Source organism: Mytilus californianus, unplaced genomic scaffold, assembly GCF_021869535.1.
Source record: "Mytilus californianus isolate M0D057914Y unplaced genomic scaffold, xbMytCali1.0.p SCAF_75, whole genome shotgun sequence".
Taxonomy (NCBI): Eukaryota; Metazoa; Mollusca; class Bivalvia; order Mytilida; family Mytilidae; genus Mytilus; species Mytilus californianus.
In genome coordinates, this window is record NW_026262729.1 from 606,556 (window position 1) to 628,053 (window position 21,498).

Sequence of the window (21,498 nt, forward strand, 5' to 3'; positions counted from 1 at the left end):
GCACTACTCAACTCTAACTTTTTATACGGAGTTAGTGTCACACACTTGTTTCTATCCATGTGAAGGTCATAGTCGACCTTCCCGTGGATAGAAAACAAGTGCCTGTGAACGTTCGTGTTGCTCAATATCAAACAAGAGACATATTTACTTTATATTATTGGGTACTGTATATTTAGTTTCATGTGTTGGGTTTTGTGGACTGCTACATTGTCTGTTCTTATTTTTGACATGATGCTGTGACATGTCTGATTTTCTTCAACTTAAGTTATGGTTTTTAATACTTGTCTTCTCCCCTTTTCAGTATACTAGTTATATCTGTGATTTCATTTCTTGTACAGCCAAGATTTTTATAGCAGTATATGTTTACTACTAAAGTCCTTGGTACAGCGGAAAACCTTTGAATATGTACCTGTCATGTATAAAATGTAAGGATCTCTGATACTGAATAGCAAATAAACTTTCTTTCTGTGTAAGGAAATGGGGTATCCATGAATCAGTACATGTTACAGCTTTCTGTGTCATTTTAAAATTAAAACAGAATAGTAGACTTGTTCGAGGTAAATATATAATTATATCAGCTGGGACAGAGACATATAATACAATTATTATGTATCATATGCCTCTGGCTGGGACTAATACATGAATCTATTGGTTGCAGATGTGAAAAACTTTTTTCATTGACAGGTGCGACTCATATAGAGTTATCTCCCATTAGTTCATCAAATGGCACATCGGATATGGCAGACAACAAACGAAAAACAGAGCAGACACAACACGAACAGAACTTTGGATATGAAGAAACACTGGTAATAACATGATTAATCGTATAGCTTAAAATCTTGTCACACTTAACAGTTTTTAAATAAACCGAGCTCAAAAGCAGCCTAGTGAGTAGTGTACGGTACTCTAAGTCTTGACACAGTCACATTACTGTACATAACACTATAAAAACTTGTCTGATCCCCATGCTCCCAGTGACTGTAAACAAAGTATATAGTATACTACCAAGAAACCAAACATTGGCTCAAATAAACACCTAACTGCTATTCAAATCTTGGCCATTTACAGTAAAGAATTATTAATTTATGTAAACTGTTAAATAACAGGATCCTTAGTATTATATTTATTAAATCACCAAAAGTATGACAAACTGTATATGTTGATGCAGAATATTCCTGTTCTAAGTGTTCTTCAAGGATTTGTGTATTCACCCAGAGACATATATACACAGTGTGTATATTATAATGTCTCGGATTCACCAAACTGTTGTGAATGATAAAAAAATCATAAACAGGTGATAAAATATTAGCCAAAATTTTTATTATTTAATTAAACTGAATTTCACAAAATGGAGTATTCTCTTTGTAGTCCATAAAATTAATTGGCAAAATCTCAAAATTAATTAGGTTTGGTCTGACAATTCAATTTCGGAATGTTAATTTTTGTGATTTTGTTACTTTAGATTAGGCCTAATGGTTCAGCAATCAGTTTTAGAATATTAACTTTAAAATGAACCTGCAGTCTTATTTAAAAGACTAGAGCAATACAGTATGATTTGAATAATTGAGTATGTAGTGTAATTTTTTACCTTTTTTCTGTTATGTTTGTGATGGTTACAGGTAGAACATTATATGGCCCTTGATTTGTGCAGTTTGTAAATAATTTTGACTTCAAAGAATCAAACACCATTGCACAAAGTAAAGTCGAAATTTATGTAAAAAAACCTCCCTGTGTGAAACAGATTGTACAGTGAACATGTACATGGACCTATAATATATGTTGTTGTGCTGCCAGATAAAAACATATTTATGCTGGTTTAACTTTTGTTATATTATGAAAGTTTATAAAAGCTACTTTTGCAGCTTTTATTTAGAATTTCTATGTACATTGTACTGGGTTGTCACTAATGTTTTTTCTGTTTAAATTATGTTTTTTTTCTCCTTTACTTAATAAAATAAACTATTGAACCTGCAATGTAAATATTGGCATGACATCACTAGATGTGATATCAGATTTTCTACTTTTACAAAATTTCAAAATGATAGAATGAAAAACAGCAAATAATTTGTTTAAATAGAATTTTATTTTTGTTACATGAAATGGTGAATATTCTATTCCTGAAGGTAAAAAAGACAAAAATAGATGTTTATCACTGTTTTATGTATAACAATCTGTCATATAATTTTTTTTGTACATTTTTAGACCTTTTAGTATTCTATAGAAGGAATTTCATGTTCATATTTGTAATTGTTCATACATGTAGTTAATTGATATGTTTGATGTTACTTTTGTATCTTGTAATTATTCTGTAACTTTTCTAAATCTAATATTCATTTTAAATTCTGTAAAAAAAATTTAGAGGAAATCATCACATGGGAGAGATACAAAATCATATTTGACAAAAAATGGAAAAAATGTAGTCAACAAACATGTTGACAAGTCTTTGCAGCACTGAACTTTACTTTTAGAGAGATTTTGTCGATATGATGATTCATGGAAAATGCAAAAAACTTGAAATTTGTTTTGAATTGTTGCAATGAAAATCTGACAAGAAATAAGTTATTGGTATGCAAATTATGGTTTTATATACAAGGAATAATAAGGAAATTTTGTTACAGACAGATCAATTTGCACTATGATAACCTTGATAAATTAATAAGTCATTATATACATGTATTTATAAACTAATCATAGCCAGTCTGACCTACACCTTTTGAAAGTTAATACACAAATTATAACAGTTTTTGTTAGATTCCTTTGCCCTTTACAGTCCGTGATTTGTTGATATTACATGTACCTCATATGGCACTCTTATAGATCTGTGTGCTTCAAATCACAGATACAGCTTTATTAACATCACACCAGTTCAACAAAGGTGGATTTACTGGGCAGGGGCGCGGAATCCGGACCCCCTTTATAGAGCCCCATATATGATTTCTGCATACCCTGTTAAGCTTTTTACAAGTCCCACTCCTAATGTTATCTTGTAAGGGCTCTCCTCCCCATTTTTGAAATTCTTGGATATGAATCTGATCAAACCTAGGAACCATCTTTCTTTGATGTGTGAGCTTTAACTTCTTGTTGAAGGTCATACTATCATTGGAGATGAGGAACAGCAATAAAAATGCTGATCCATTTCTTTTTGCATCAGGATTTTGTGTTCACCATTTCCTTCATTCCATTTATAGAATATAGATATAATATAGAGATATTTTAATCAAAGGAAAATGTATTTGTCATATTGTACCACCTAGAGGCAATTTAAGGATAATATAAGCTGTAGTTAACGTGGTATAACAGCACCTTCTTTGTTCATTGGTATGTACTTGTCGTCACAAGATTGTTATACCTTTAACATTGTGTCAAGTCTGTGATAATTGAATGTATGGCTCAGACTACATTTAGTAGTATATATTCTGTACACGGCCATGATTCAAAGGTTAAAACTTATTAGTCTACATGTACATGTATTACAGTTCTTTAGCTTGGATTTTAACACAGATGGGGCACAATTTTAAGACAAGGGGCACATTAGTGTGGTTTTGTCTGAAAAGGGACAAACTTGATCATGTTTGTAGATAAAAAATTAAAATAATTAAATAAATAAATGTTTTTTTGCTAGACATATGGTATAATAGTGTTGTACAAAGCCTTTCCCAGTAGCTAAAATGATTATTTTTAATTGAAAAGTATTTATTTTCCTTCAGAAATAAGATAAATGCATAACACAGGACTATAAGGACTATGGGTGCATAGAAAGGGCAGAGGAGAGCTGTGTCCATCTTTGTGGGGCTCCAAAGGACACAATGTAAAAATATAAAATTTGTACTTATCATGCATGCAACTTGTAAAATAAAAATCCAAATATAATAATTTTTTGGTTAAAATCTCTAACTCACATTTTACTTTCCTAACCATCCCAGAATTTACAGATCTCATCAGTATCCAGTGCTTGGGTATTGACATGAACTAAAGGAAACATTCTATTGTAAATTTCCAACTTTTATAAGATTATGTAATTGTGATAAAATTGAAGTCGCAACTCCTTCAGGCAGTTTACTGATCTGTTTAGAACTTTTTGATTTTTATGGTATCAAATATTTTGTATTTTTGGCTGTCAAAACTAATGTTTTGAGCGTACCTGATGAAGATGATTCAAGAAACACTTATAATATGTGTTATGCACAGAAGTTATAAGCTTTTTACAATGTACCTAACTTATTAATGAACATCATGTGCTGTTAAAATCAGTTGCATAAGGAATCTGGATTAAGTCTTTAATTATGAATTCTTTCTTTACTGAAAATAATGAGATTATTCCTAAAAATCATACTGAATCTTTTTTTGTCTATGTATATCCCATGTTTCCCTATGACCAAAGCCCTAAAACAGTTTTCAGATATGGATCTGCTGTTGTGATATTATGAAAAAGACAGCCCTCACTGGCATTCAGCATCTGTCGCCAAAAGAACCACGAATTAAAAATAAATTATGGCATTATAATATCTACATGTTAAAAGAAATGTCAAATGACTACTTACATGGAAAGAATTTACTAATCTTTAAAGGCATTGATTTGTTTCTCGCTGTGCTGTTAGTAGGAAGTGACATTCTTTGTATTTGATGGCTCATGTTTTGACTGAAGGTTTTTAACATTACATAATATTATACTATTACCACAGTACTTTATCAACATTAAAGTTATAAAACAGGATTTTAATGATTTTCAAACTGTCCGATGTACGGCACCTTTTTAGATGTAAGTTTTAAGCACAAACATGTATTACTTTAATAATAAAAGTTAGTTGAATACTGAAATATTTTATTCAGTTTTTTTATTGCTTCTCTTAAAACAGGACTAGACCCTTTGATAACTTTACTCTGAACTTCTATGTAACACTTGTAAGTCATACTATGAAATAAACTTTACTTACATGTATGCCAATGAAAACCCTTATCTTATGCCAATAAAAAAGCTTATCTTATGCCAATGAAAAAGCTTATCTTAAGCCAATGAAAAAGTTTATCTTATGCCAATGAAAAAGCTTATCTTATGCCAATGAAAATGCTTATCTTATGCCACTGAAAAAGCTTATCTTTCATCAGAGCATAAGTTTACTCTTGCTAGAGAAAAAAAGGTGACAAGTTCCAAATTGGTTAAGAATGATTGGACCCCAATCCATAACATTTCTTTGAATTCTTCGCTTTATCAAAGCATAAGGATGAAATAAGAGGCATTAAGCTCCTAAGCATATGTAAATGTTTTCTTTTTTAAATAACCCTTCCATGCTTTTTAATTCATAGGTTTACTATCTTTTTCTTTCGTTATTGCACCTTTGAATTGATAACAATCTCATATCATGTTAACCATTTCGTATATCTATCGATCGATTTATTTATACTTTGCTTGCACTTTGGTCAATTAAAGTGTTATTATAGATTCCTTGTTTCATTTCTGGTCCATTATTGTTGAATATTTGACATTTTGTTTGTAATCACTGATTACCCAGTATTTTGGTCCATTACAGTTTAATTTCTTGACCATAACAGTTTTGCTTTCTTCTAATACAATTTAATTTTTGGTTTTATAACCAGTTGGTTTTTTATTGTGAAAATTCTTCATTCAAATTTTTTTAATTCCGTTATAGGTCGAAAACAGTTTGTTTACTATAATTAACATATTGTGATAGAAAACTTGTTAAGTTTGTCATACAGCTTAAGGTCATTTGACTACATATATGTAAATTTAAGTTAATCAGTAATTTCCATGCATGTCATAGATTTGTACAACCTTTTTACTATTTTTTGTCAAGTTTTGTGTGTTTACTCCACCCTATATTTTAAACTGTAATAAAATTTAAAAGTGGTGTTCCATTATAAAACTGAAAGAAGTGTAAGCACTGTTAGCAGTTGTTAAACATGTTACATTTGGCTAGACATGATTCATGTGTCTTTTGTGGTTTCTGAGCTACATCGGATCAAATTAGCAATACATTGCACTTTCCATTAATTTCAATTGAAGTTTTATTGTCTAGTTCACCTTTATATTGAAAAAGAGGATCCCTCCAGAAGATGGTTATGCAGGAGATCTATTAATGTTGATACCTTATACAATCATGTGTCGATCTAGCCAGAGGCAAACATCCAATCCTCACAAAATTTAATATACCAGTAATATAAAAATAAGGAAATGTGGTATGATTGCCAATGAGACAACTATCCACCAAAGTTCAAATGAAATGGTCCATAGAATGTCATTACAAAAGCATGAAGCTTAATCAGTTTCAAAGTTAGGTTAGGCATAAAAAACCATGGTCACAGTATAGTAGTATTAAAAGGTTTAAGTCGTAACTTTGAAATTTGAGTTGTACAACTAATTTCTATAAATTTTAGTGATTATTTTTTATGGTCAAATGTCTCGGACAAGTACACATGACAAAATAGTAAAAGCTGCAAAGGAGGGAGTAGCTAGCATTGATGTTTCAATGTATTACTGCTATTCGTGATTGTTTTGACTTGGTTCCATTAAAATAAGACGTTTTCATGCACTGAAGTTTATTTTTAGTAAGGGGAGAAAAAATAGAGCACAATAAGTCATACTTACCACAGTTTAGACCAGAATTTATGACAAATAGAGGTAAAAAGAATGTCATGGTCGGACATTGCACTGAAAAACAATATACACTGAACTGTTTTAAAAACCTTGATGTATGTGTACTACATCCCTCATTTCTTGACAGACTTTATTCTGACATCTACATTATTTTGTGGAAATATATATTTTATGAAATTGACACACTAGTTGGTTTCTTCTGTTTTTGTTTCTGTTGTGTTTCTCTTCAGGTTGTTTTATGATTTGATATTATTTTGATTGATACCCAAAGTCAAGAGTTTTTTGGTGTGAGGTGACTTTCTATATATATATATATATATATACATGTATGTTGGTAGAGGTATACTAATAAATTACAAATACCCATAGTATGACATAATATAAAAAGATAAAGGTCAAGCAATATCATTGACTTGTGCTAGAAAAAAATAATTATATTTATATTTACAACTGATTAACAAGGTTTGGTAGACTTTATGATTGATTGCTGTTTGCTTTTAAATATATTGTGGAAAATATTTGGTTAATATTCAGGACAAGAACCCAACAATTAGGTTCTGTGATGTGGATTGAGGGGTGAATGGCTAGAAATCTAGGCTGCCATTGGAAAAGGAGGGAATGTTGGATAGGGGATGCCTTGCAGCAGACCCCTTGTGGCTTCCTCAAATAGTTGTTGCAAGGGTGTATTAAAGTGAAGAGATCATGACACTCTCATGGGTGTAACTTCCTCATTCTGACCAGACATTGGGTCTAATGTCCCCATTCTGACTAGACATAGATGGAGGTTTTACTGGCAGACTGGAGAAGTCCAGGCAACATTATTTCAATACAAAGTCAACATTTGAGGTTTGGTAGTATTTATGGTTTCACAAAGATGCAGAGACTATTATTATATTGATGATATTTGGTCTATGTTTTGCCTGACATTAGTCAGTTGCCAAATAAAGGGTCCAAATGCAGCTTGTTCTTTTCAGAACTTCTTCACTAACAATTGTAGAGGGGGAAGGGGTATAATGATATACATAAGATAACTTTTAGGTACATGTGTACTAACTGTATTAATTTTTCCAATCCTGACAAACAGTAGGCATGCAATATATAGAAAAAAATGGCAAAAAGCTAATTTACAGGAAGAATTGATTGATTGTGGTTGGTTAATGTGTACAGGAAATAGAGCTTACCTAATCAAACTTGAGAAACAAATTGATCAATTGACATGATTGCAAATCCATAAAAGATGAATAATCAATTAGAAAACCCCTCAAAGCAAGGCTTTTGTCTTTCAATGTGGGAAAAACCATTTGACATATTATGATAACTGATCAATCAGTATAGGGAATTGTAGTTAACTATCAGTCTTATATGGAAAAGGTCTTCCTAACCATTTATTGTGTCATTACAGTTATAACAAATTTGTGTCTCACTTGTCACAGAAAGGGCAACATAGGGAGATTGACAGCAAGAGCAATGGCAATGGCATTTCCTACTTGTATTAATTTTATATTTCAGAGGTAGAAGAAATAGAATTATAGATTATTTATGTTCTGAAGATCTGTTGGACTTATGTCTACATTTGTAATTGACCTCATTTACATGGTTCATTGACTGCATAAAAAAGACTAGACTTTTACATTGTGATTTTTTTCAAATATGAGTCATAAAAAACTATATTTGATATATATGTAGAAACATTGTTATGTGTGCTGGTATGGTAGATAGAGTTTGACATTTTCATTGTTCAGTGTTAAGTTTTTGATATGATGTCATTTTCTCAGATACTATGAGTGATAGGTCAACTATAATATTTGGTGTATAAAACAATAGTTAGGTGTATGTGTCAGTTGGAAAAGGTTCATCTAACCGTAGCAGTATTGTTACACCAATGTTCCAGGTTAGGGGCGACATGTATAACCCCACCACTTTTTGAATGTGGCTGCCTCAAATCAGGCACCTGTAATTCAGTAGTTGTTGTTGGTTGCTGTCTGTCATATTGTTTTGTATGCCCCACCTAAGGGTATTCTGTTTTTCCGTTTGAGCGTCTGTTCGTTCTGTCCCTCTTCTTATTTTTATAATGACCTCCTTTTTGGATGCTGTTTCCGGCGACGGCGGCGTCAACAATGTAATAGTTTGTGATTAGGTCTAGTTTATGGTGAACCACTAGTGGTAAGTCAATGATATTTGGTATGCAGTTGTATTAGCATTGGCACATCTCATTACCATGGAGATTATTTGGCCCTGCCCCCTCAGTCATGGTCTATTGACTTCTAAACTTTGCTTAGTTTACATGTATTAGTTTGTGATTAGGTCAGTTTATGGGGAACCACTAGTGGTAGGTCAATGATATTTAGTATGCAGTTGTATAAGCATTGGCATATCTCATTTCCATGGAGATTATTTGGTCCCGCCCCCTTGGTCATGGTCTATTGACTTTGAAACTTTTGCTTAGTTTTCATGTATAAGTTTGTGATTAGGTCAGTTTAAGGGGGACCGTTAGTGGTAGGCAAATGTTAATTGGTATGCAGTTGTATAAGCATTAGCACATCTCATTTCCATGGAGAATATTTGGCCCCACCCCATCAGTCATGGTCTATTGACTTTGAAACTTTTGCTTAGTTTACATATGTATTAGTTTGTGATTAGGTCCGTTTAAGATGAACCACTAATGTTAAGTCAATGGTATTTTGTATGCGAATGAATTGGCATTTGCAAGTTTCATTTCCGTGGAAATTATATAACCCTACCCCCTCATTATGGTTCATTGACTTTGAAACTTTTACATAGTTTACAAGTTATTGTTTGTGTTTAGATTTGTTTAAAGGGAACGACTTATGAAAAGTCAATGGTATTTGGTATGCAGTTGTATTAGCATTGGCACATCTGATTTCCATGGAGATTGTTTAGCCCTGTACCCTCAGTCATGGTTCATTGACTTTGAATATTTACATAACTTACATGTTAAAGTATTGCTATTTTAATTTCAACATTTGCATTATCAAAATAACAAATAGGCGAGACATATCTCTGTGTTAACAGTTTATGGATACTTTACATGATATGTTACCGTAACTTACCGCGGTAATTTGGTATAAAAAATGTGATTGTATGATGTATTTGTAGGTTAGACAAGGTGGATTTGGCTTTGAATTCATTTTCATGGATTATTGATAGTATTTAAGGCCTTGATCTGACAGACTTATAACATAAAATTCAATAAAAGTCAATAAAGCAGGAACGATATTTCACCATGTGCACTTTTCTCTTTATTTCCTTTGAGCACTGACCTTTCTTATACATGTACCTTATGTAATAATGTACAAAAACCTGCTGTGTAGTTATGAAGCATAATTTTTCATCGTCCAGATTAGGCATGACAGTTTTAGGCCATCAAATTGTATAAAATTGGAATTTACATTCTTGTGTAGTAGAAACATGGACATACAGTATATTTGTACAGTGCACTGTGTTTAAACATCAAAATAACTTTTGGATAAGATAGATGAACTATGTTTAGATTAAAGTATATAGGACAAATATATCTATCATGTTTTAAGAAAACATTGACATAGAAAGAGAGCTTTAATGTACTAATAAGGAATGTGCCGATTCATGTATTACCATGAACAGTTTGGAGAAACATAAACATGATAAAGATCAGAAACTGGGTGAAAATATATAAATTGGAAACAAAAGCTATCTATATTGATTATTAACATACCTTTCTTTAATTTTCTGTTTATGAATTTATAAAATATGAAGAAACTAAGATTCCAACTCACTCAGGCAAGTTGACTTTAGATGGATTAAGCTATTATCTTTAGTTCTCCTTTGGTCATATAGCTCTTCTCATGTTTCGGTATATACATCTTTGGCTTTCAAATATTTGGTTTTGAGCCCTCCTGATGAAGGTAATTCCAGAAAAGCGTTTCAGACACATGGAATTTATAAAGTGTTATTTTACAATTTTTATGTTTTCTGCTCTTTGGTCGGGTTGTTGTCTCTTTAAAGGGGTGGACAGCTTTTGAGGGAGGTGGGGGGAGCGGGAGGTGGGAGAGAAAAAAAGATTCTAAAAGTGGGAGTTGGGAGATAGGGGGCGGGATGTGAGAGAAGGGTACCCCCTGTCCACCCCATCCTCTTTGACACATTCCCCATTTCCATTCTCAATTTTATCTTATTTAAACATAATATTTATAAAATATACACTGGCTTTTTTATGCCACCGCCGTAGCGGTGGGGGCATTAAGTTTTACCCTTGTCCGTCTGTCCCAAAAATGGTTTCCGTTCTCTAACTTGAGGTTGCCTCAACCAAATAAATGTTATGAAACTTATACACAATGCTTATTACCACAAAACACAGATCAAGTTTGAATTTTGGTGGCGTCACTTTAACCGTTCTAGAGTTATGCCCCTTTATAAATGGAAAAAGTGCAAAATTTTTAGTTTCTTCTAAATATCAAGTAATTTTTAACATTGGAGTTAACTTCCTTTGTCCATGATTATAGTTGAATCGACTACAATCAATGCTTTATACAATGCAATGTTTAATTTTGACTTCCACTGATAAAAAACAGATCAAGTTGAATTTTGGTAGTGTCACTTTAACCATTATTGAGTAATGCCCCTTAAAAATAGAAAGATTGCAAAATTTTTAGTTTCCATTCTGTAACTTAAGTTTGCCCCAACTAAACATTATGAAACTTATACACAATATTTATTACCACAAAACTAAGATCAAGTACAAATTTTTTGTTTCCGTTTTCTAACTTTAGATGGCTTCAACCAAATGTTATGAAACTTATACACAATGCTTATTACTACATAATACAGATTAAGTACGAAATTTGGTGGCGACACTTTTACCATTCTTGAGTTATGTCCCTTTATAAACATAAAAATTACTGAATTTTTCGTTTCTGTTCTCTAACTTTAGTTTGTCTCAACCAAATGTTATAAAACTTATACACAACCGTTCTACAGTTATGCTTGTTTACAAATAGAAAAATTGCTGAATTTTTAGTTTCTGTTCTCTACTTAAGTTAGCCTCAACCAAATGTTATGAGACTTACACACAATGTTTATTACCACAAAACTCAGATCAAGTTCAAATTTGGGTAGGGTCACTTTAACCGTTCTTCAGTTATGTCCCTTTATAACTATATGATATGCAAGTGGGGGCATCATCTGTATCCACATGTGGACACTATCCACATTTATTTTTCTGTCTTTTCATGCAGTGTCTGCTTTGCTTGTTCAAAAATTTTAGAAGAATTTAATTTAATTTAAATCATTTTTTTTAAAGAGGATTGCGCAGCTAGAGGCTATGTGTGGTCTCCTCAACATAGATATATGCAGATTCACAATTTAACAAATTTGTTTACAAAAATGTTTTAACACAAGACAAGACAATATGTACAGGACAAGACATTTTACATATGGTATTCCAGCACTGCATTAGTATCCATGTACTTCATATTCAGGGAGAATGAGGTTCTTCCCTTTCATGTTTCAGTGATTTTGGATGTTTAACATGGTTCAAATGTAACAAAATTTTTCACTACTGAAGCTGTTGCATTTATGCCCTCTGCATTTTATTTTTTTTAGGACAATATGATGCCTGACTTGGGCTTATTAAGTTGGGGAGGGGATGATTCAACTGTTTTAATACGACCGCAAAAAATTTTTGCAGTCGTATATTGGTATGACGTTGGCGTCATTGTCGTCGTCATCGTCCGAAGACACATTGGTTTTCGCACAATAACTTTAGTTTAAGTGAATGGATCTCTATATTTTACCATAAGGTTCAATACCACAAAAGGAAGGTTGGGATTGATTTTGGGGGTTACGGTACTAACAGTTAAGGAATTAGGGGCCAAAAAGGGGCCAAAAATAAGCCTTGTTGTAACTTCCAGACAATTACTTGTGTGTTAGTGCATGGATCTCTCTGACATTGTACCAAATTTTTCTAGTTTCCAGACAATAACTTGTGTGTTAGTGTATGGATCTCTCTGAAATTGTACTACAAGGTACCATACCAAAAAGGGAAGGCTGGGATTGAGTTTGGGGGTGATGAATCATAAGGGGGTTCCAAAAATTTGGGGGTGGGATTTTTTTTCTATTTTAAGACTTTTATGATGTATTTAAATTGGTAATTATGGTTGCAAACTCCATTGGAAATTTGAATTGAGATTCTGACCATATTTTGAGGGAAAGAATTTTTTTTTGGAAAAGTTGGGGGGGGTTTAAAAAAAAAAATTTTTATTGGGGGGTCAATACGCAACAGCATACTGTATTTCACAAAAGCAATTATTCGGTGTCAGAAACCTATTATGTGTCAAGTATATTTAATTACAATCCAAATTCAGACCGGTATCAAGCGCGAATATTGTGTCCATTTTCGCCCCAACTGTTCAGGGTTGAACCTCTGAGGTCGTATCCTGCTGCGCTCAGCGAAGCATTTTATTTTGATATGCAAATATCATAGAATGCTTATTTAGTCCTCAAAGTAATTAGCATGTGTCCTAATTGTTTATTATGAGAATATTCAGATTTATATCTCTGTTTATTTCTTTTTAATAGGACTTGTTTTGACATATGTAGCCATAAACTTTTGCAAATAAAAACAAGACTATAATTAAATCATATATATATTTCATTACTATATTGTTTTATCTGTCAACTTTAAATTGAAACCCCATCATATTATTATAATATTTAAAAACTTGAATAAATATTAAATATGTAGGAAATTGTATGAGATACATAAATTGCCTAAATATCCATGTTTTAATAGAATTAAGAACATACACTGTTCTTAAATAATAAGCATGTCCTCGTCTATGTTAACATAATAATTTATGTCGAACACGTAAATCCACATGGGGAATCCTGAAACATAAAGCTGTCAAGAGTATGAAATCTGTGATTCCCACTCAATTAAGGTGACAATTTGACCTACATGTATCACAGGTTTATGACAAGTCGTACTTACATGTAGTTGATATTTTATTAAGATATAAGACAGTTTAGATTGATAATTATGTATTCCATTACATTATTGTATACTGCACTAATGAATTGTCTACCTCTCATAATGTCAATGCATTTTTGTACTACATGACACACAGTTTTTTGTGGAGATTTAAAATTGTGGTTTGCCATTGTTACATTGTGTAGAGCAAGCTGAAAAAGATAAAAAAGCATTTAGAACTAGGAATTATATTGACAATCCTTCACTTTTAAGGAATTATTATTCATGTAATGGGATAATATTGCTACTATTTTATGTTGATGTTAGTCCCAAGTAGTCAGTTGAGAAAAAAAATCTAGGTGTTAAGTGCAAATAGTTTGGGACTAGTACTTAAAAAAACCTAAAGTCCTGAGTCTATCCTTATAAATTATATATTCTGTGGGCAAAAACTGTTTTTACAGTTATGACCTCAGTACAAAGATTTTTCTTGTACAAAACGTAAATCATGCCAAAAAAACATTAACTGAGGAGAAGACCATTTGATTCACCTGTTGCTAGGTGGTTTATTTATTTTGTGGAAAAAAGCTGTTCTATCTATTGTTTTCAGTTTTGTAAATGTGATAATCATATTCAAAATATTTATGACTGTAAATCCTGGTATTTTTACTTCTAGCAAACTAATAATCCAATCACAGTTTCAGAAGTTAAGGATTGGGAGTCATTTCATTGGTGTCACCAAATGGAAATACCTTTTCTTCATTGGTTGAATTATCAGAGCCGGATTTAGGGGTGGGGAAGGGGGGGGGGTTGTTGGTCCCCCTTATGGAGCTTTATCTATGATAAATGCATAGACTATTTACAAGTATCACTCCAAATGTTGGCTTGCTTTCTAAATACTGGATCCCAATTGATTATATCCATTGTTTAATACGTTTTTTAACCAATTGGAAAGTTTTGGTGTTCACTTTTGAAAATAGTACTGTACCCAGATCCAGTGCATTGCATTCTGATACATTGAATTGTCACTGTTGCTCAGCATGGAAGGGAAAAAATTAGGTAAAGTAAAATTTGTCTTATTCAGGATTCGTGAATTGATATACAAGTATTGAAAAATGTTTTAAGATTGTATTTTGCCAAAATTAATAAATGTGAATTTCTCATTTCAGATATATGGCCAGTACAAAAGAGACCTTGGAAGTTTTGCCAAATTTCAAGCCAAGAAATTTAAAGATCAGAAAGATTTAGGAAAAACTGAAATAGTAAAATCAAAATCACGACTCGGCTTATATATTATATTAGGTACATTTTACAAAAATCATGACTAGATATAAGAAGATGTGGTATGAGTGCCAATGCGACAAATATATAAGGCTTATTGTCTCGCCTTGACGTAGTCAAAAAGCGAGACATAGGTATGCTGTTTCCGGCGTCGGCGGTGGCGACCGCGACTGCAGCGGCGACGTCAACAATGTATTAGTTTGTGAATAGGTCTAGTTCATGGTGAACCACTAGTGGTAGGTCAATGATATTTGGTATGCAGTTGTATTAGCACATCTTATTACCATGGAGATTATTTGGCCCCGCTCCCTCAGTCAAGGTCTATTGACTTTGAAACTTTTCATAGTTTACATGTATTAGTTTGTGATTAGGTCAATTTATGGGGAACCACTAGTGGTAGGTCAATGATTTATGGTATGCAGTTGTATAAGCATTGGCATATCTCATTTCCATGGAGATTATTTGGCTCTGTCCCCTTAGCCATGGTCTATAGACTTTGAAAATTTTGCTAAGTTAATATGTATTAGTTTGTGATTAGGTCAGTTCAAGGGGAACCATTAGTGGTAGGCCAATGTTAATTGGTGTTCAGTTGTATAAGCATTAGCACATCTTATTTCCATGGAGAATATTTGGCCCCGCCCCATCAGTCATGGTCTATTGACTTTGAAACTTTTGCTTAGTTTACATATGTATTAGTTTGTGATTAGATCAGTTTAAGATGAACTGCTAATGTTAAGTCAATGATATTTGGTATGCAAATTTATTGGCATTGGCAAGTATCGTTTCCATAGAGATATTATATACTGTTGATACCCTTGGGGACAAAACAGACACCAGCAGTGGCATCGACCTAGTGGTTCTAATGACTCATCAAACTTAAGAAATTGGTTTGTGATATTCTAGTTTTTTTACTCAACTTTTACTAGACAAAGTATATAGTGTAAAAAGAAAATAGATGCAAGAACCAGACACATACTATCCTTCCCTAAACCAAAATTTGCAAGGTATTGACCCTTATATAATTTCAACAATGAAATGTGAGCTTTAAAAACTACATACAAGCTAGTATTGGTTTTATCTAAACTCAAATTAATGTCTCTTTCATTTACTCAATATCTACTCTTTAAACACAGAATTGATAATTCTTGCTTTGAATTGCGGTCTCATATGCATAAACCCAAACCTCAATTCCTAATTAACGCATGTCTGCAGTTAGTAAAAAACTAAATACGACGAGAAGTGTACTAATATAAAAAACTAAGCACTAAACTATTATTTATTCAAGAATATAAAAAAAATAGAAGTGAATGTGTGACTTACAGACACTTATCATATGCAAACATTGTGTGAAGTAATGACGTAGCAAAATTAAATTAGAATGGAATTTGCATTTTGACGTCAATGACCGTGTTTACAGAAATATAAACTACCCAATAGATTGAGCTGACAAAGTTCGTTATAAACTCGAATTAAATACATAATTTTAATCCAAATGAAAACCAATATTCACATGTGAAATAAATCGTATATTTTCACTACTTTGACCTTATACAACAATAAGTGAAATTGTATTGAAAATCTGTAGTAAAATAGAAAGAATAACCCTTTGAAGAATTTAAGTTTAAAAATATTCAACTTGCAACTGAACAACACTAATAATTCAACCATGCTCTACATGTATTCTTGAAGTTACAGAGTGTGGCCATACGTATTCGTCACTTTGGATTTTTCACTACATATTTCATATAAAATTACATTTAAAAAAAATTATTTTGGGGTCATTTCTTGTTTGATTTTAAGAAACTTGGTACAAATAGAAACAGAATTGTCACAGGTTTATATGTTTATTAGTCCCCTACAGACGAAGTCGAAGGGGACTTAAGGTTTGCACTCCGTCTGTCTGTCTGTCAGTCCAGCAAATCAGTTTTCCACACTATTTTTCTTCGTGCTTGAAGATATTGATTTGATATTTGGTATATTGTTTTATCATGACAAGTTACAGATCAAGTTCGAATTTTATTCTGGTCTGATAATTTTGATAATTTTGTGCAGAGTTATGGTCCTTGGACTTAGAAAATTCACTCAAATAATCAGTTTTCCACACTTTTTTACGTCATGCTTGAAGATATTGATTTGATAATTGGTATATAAGTTTATCATAAGTTACAGATCAAGTTCAAATTTTGTTCCGGTCAGATGATTTTTGTGCAGAGTTATGGTCCTTGGACTTAGAAAATTCACTTAAATCCACACTTTTTGTCATCATGCTTGAATATATTGACTTGATATTTGTTATATAGTTTTTACCATGACAAGTTATAGATCAAGATAGCATATTGTTCCAGTACAATTAATTTTTAACTGGTAGGGGACTATGTATTGCCATGCAATCCTCTCAGAATGCTTGTTTGGTTGTATTTTTGTTGTGGAGCATTTTCATTTTCTCATGACATAAACACAAATATTATTTTCTATTTAGAAATTTGCTATATATTTAAAGCAAATTAAATTGTAAAAAATCTTTCTATGTGTTCACATGAAGAGAAAACAAAAACAGCTGAAAACAGAACTATGACCAAATAAACAAATATTTTTTAGACAATACTGCGTCTTTCAACACCTTATTTGTAAAAATCCAACCATAAATGCCTTCAAAATATTTATTTTGAAAAAATGTGTTTTATATGAAATATATAGCAAAAAATTGTAAGTGACAAATACTTTTGGCCATTTAGTGTATGTATGAGGGGGTTGACAGGGGGGTAACCTTCTCCCACCTCCTGCCCCCTATCTCCCACCTCCCACTTTTAGAATCTTTTTTTGTCTCCCATCTGCCCCCCCCCCCCCCCCCCCCTCCAACCACATCCCACCTCCCTCAAAAGCTGTCCACCCCCTCATGTGTTGTTAGGTCGCTTATTGGATATTTTTTAACATGTGAAATCTTTAATAATTTATTCATTAAACAAACCTGCAGTTGCATTGATGTAACAAATTTTTGTTTTTTATTTACAGATAATGTAGTAAGAGTAAGAGATGTTGTTTTTAAATCCATTGGAGAAGACTGGGTCTTCTTGGCACTCCTGGGAGTACTTATGGCCTTACTTAGTTTTGCCATGGATTATATCATAGAAAAATGTCAAAGTGGTAAGATTTATAAAAGGGTTAGTGTCATCCCTAAAAAGTTACGGTCAGTATGGATACATCAAACACTCATGTTTTTTGTGGGTCTTACTAAGGGCTTCAACAATACATGTAAAACACATTTGGAAGAAATATTACATATTGCAAAACCATTAATCTAAATATGCAGAAAATAGTTTTTTTCCACAAAATTTGTGATGTTTGCATGAATTGAAACAAAAATTTGCCTCTGTTGGTATGATTGGTACATGTACTACATTTTGTAGCATGACAACTGAAAAACATTGAAAACTGACTTCTCAGGCAAACATTTTTTTGAGGAACACATAGTGCAAAAATCTGACCGGAAATCACTATCTTTGTTTAAGTTCATTTATCCTGCAATCAACCTTTCTACTATACAAATACAGGAGTACAGAAAACACAAGCGATAAATGTATACTATTCGTTTATGGTCTCCTGGTATCCTGCTTCTGTTGCGAGTTTTCAGTTCTATTCAAATTACTGTTAACATCACAATTCAATTTGGGGTCCTCATTGCGGTCCACGTTTTAATCTTATCGATTTCATTCAAAAAAACAAATTCAATGTTTGGGATGGAAAAAAACTACATTTAAACTCATTGTTAAATTCCAGGATAAAAACAATTTGGTACAGTGTAGGAAAATATAAAATTTATTTGATGAGCTTTAGAAACAGAGAAAAGGGGGAGGCTCACCAAGCTTTTCTCTTGTTTCATAGTAAGTCCAAATAAATTTTATATTTCTTACATTGTATGGATATGGTATATGTATAAGGTTGATAAAGGACACATAGTGCATGCACTTTAACGAAATTTTTTCTACCATATAAACTACAAAAGGAACTAGATAACCATTCATAACAGGACATGACTAAATAAATAGATTATAAACATTTCCTACCATGACAAATCATATATCATTTAGTGAAATCTGTAAAATAAATCGGTTTCCTATAAAAATATTTGTATATAATGAATTTATACATCTATTGGTTTCCTCTAAGGCCACAGGTCATTCATTTTTAGATTCTATATCAATTTTATCATTTTAACTGACTTAAGGCATGTACCATTTATCTCTTTGGTTTCTGGTCAAAATTTTTTTCGACTTTAACACAAATATTTTTTTTCAATAACATACAGAAAAAGAATTTTGATTTGAAACTCAATGTTTCATATATTTTTTTTCATAATTTTTAATCGAAACCGCCTTTTTTTTTTTCATCATTAGGAATCCATCATTAATTGTAAACTTAAAAAAAAAAAAAAAAAAACTCTTTACCTGTGAAACCACTGGGTAGGGCCACAATTGACTTTGATTGTCTAGTTTCAAAACTATGTGGTAGTCTATCTATCATCCGACTTGGCCACACTTACTAAAAATAGATATGAATAAAAAAAAGTTAAAAGATAAATCATGAAAAAGCATGTGAAGGTTATATAGCTGCCAAACTATTTGAAATTGATACTTTAGTGATTCCTTTCAAGAATTATGGTCGATTACAACTGCCTACATCCAACATCAAGTGTTACGAAAAAATAGAAAATTGGACAAAAGAGGCTAAGGAAGAATTCAGAAAAATCTTGTAGAGGGCCAATTTCAACCATACTTATTGTCAATGTTACATTTTTTATGTCCTCAAAGAATTATGGTTGATGACCTTAATCCTATCCAATATGGCTTCCATAATTAATATTGATAGCCAATTATTGAAATTAAAAAAAGAATATGAAAAAAAAATCTTTATTCTGAGATTCATTTATTTCCTTGGGTACCAATTTTCGTGCATTGAGGAAAAAATTGTATTGTCATGGATATTTGATGTCGTAGTTTTGGCAAATTCTCAATTCAAGCTTATAGACAATTTTTACTTTGTTATACATTGAAATTTGTGGTTCATCTATTCACACAAAATCCACAAAAATTGGTATCCAACAAATAGTAATGAATTCACAGTTAAGAAATTTTATGGAACTTACAAAAAAAAAAAAATATTGGAATGTTTATTTTATTTAAACAGTGGTTGACATTTGTTATGTCTATCACACTGATAAATAACGGTAAGAATAAGAAGGGGTGGAGTGGCACTCCATTTGTTATTTGCCATAATCTTACATGTTTATGGTGTTTTATTAGCTGAAATGTAAATTTAAATGTCAGTGCTATTTGTAGCCACAGGTTAAATAGACATGTAGAACAAAGTGTTAACATTATTAATGACTGTCAACTGACCCCTGTTTCTATGGGTGAAAATTTAATTTATAACCATGAAATTTTCATACATTATGTGTTTTAAATATAATAAAACATGTATTTGAAGTATGTTAATGAGAAGACCCTACAGAGACAAATGTAAAAAATTTGCAAATAAACAGTAGAAATATTAGACCTTGATGACCTCAGAAATGTCTTTCTTCTCTGTCTGCTATTCCATAGCAAAATATTAAAGTTTATGACCATTGATAGTTTCTATCAGTGCTTCTGTGCTCTTCTTCCAAATTAGATGAGGGGGGGGGGGGATTAGGACCTTTATCAGGACTTTGGGATCCGGTGTATTCAAGCTCTGGATTTCGGGATTGATCCTTTCGGGATCCGGGATTCCTTTTTTCGAATTACGGAATGTCTGGATTTGAATTTCTTTAAATTCGGGACCTCAGGATTTCATGTTTTTAAGCCCGGGATTTCGGGATCAGGACCCCTCCTACACCCCCTCTTAGATGTGGTAGACTTGATTCAATACCAAATGACCACGAGGTCATCTGTTTGACTGAAACATTTTCAATACTCCTCTGGAACAGTTTTATAGTCAAATGGAAAATGATTTGTCAGGCAAACAATAACGACCGGTGCTAGGGGCTGTCTTAAACTTGTAGTGATGTGAGAGTTTTTTTTGCTCCGTGTTGAAGGCCTCTCTGTGACTTTGAGATGAAGAACAGCAATAAAAGCGCTGTTCCTTTACTTTTTGTGTGTTTTTTTTTTTGCTGTGCATGTACTGATTTTGTGTCATGGATGGATACCCCATATCCTTTGTTTTTCTGTTCTTTACTATTTATTTTATAGATAAGATGTGGTTGTATAAAAACCCATCTTTTTATAACAGAGTATTTCTTAATACATAAAAAAATATAACAAGAATTAATTAAAGTGTGGGACAGTAAAACAGACCATTGCAGCTACCATTTTATGACTCTTCCAAGAAAAGATGTATAAAAGAAAACAAACAACTTGAGCGACACATGGTCCAATAAGGCAGAATTAGTACAAGCACACAATGTGATGGGGTTAAACAGAATTTATGTGTGCACATGTTTCCCATTTACTTATTTATTTATCTATTATCAAACCCCACTTTGGCAAGGGTTTTACTGCCGGTCAGAAAAAGACCAAATGACCATATGTCTATTCCACTGTCACCCTTGGGGGAAATCTATTTTTGGATTGATTTATTTTTATAACAATATTATATATCTATAAATATT

General features: G+C 32.2%; 1 protein-coding gene across 6 annotated transcripts in view; it reads left to right on the forward strand.

Moving 5' to 3' along the window:
- The first annotated feature begins 688 nt into the window (after window positions 1-688).
- The window catches only part of LOC127710371 (chloride channel protein 2-like), a 67,620-nt gene continuing 46,810 nt past the window's right edge, over window positions 689-21,498 (forward strand). For all 6 annotated transcript variants that reach the window (XM_052216186.1, XM_052216187.1, XM_052216189.1 and 3 more), the window contains exons 1-3: window positions 689-806; window positions 14,744-14,876; window positions 17,868-17,999. In XM_052216186.1, the coding sequence (XP_052072146.1) occupies window positions 738-806; window positions 14,744-14,876; window positions 17,868-17,999 (334 nt within the window). In that variant the 5' untranslated portion in view covers window positions 689-737. The remainder of the gene's footprint in view (window positions 807-14,743; window positions 14,877-17,867; window positions 18,000-21,498) is intronic.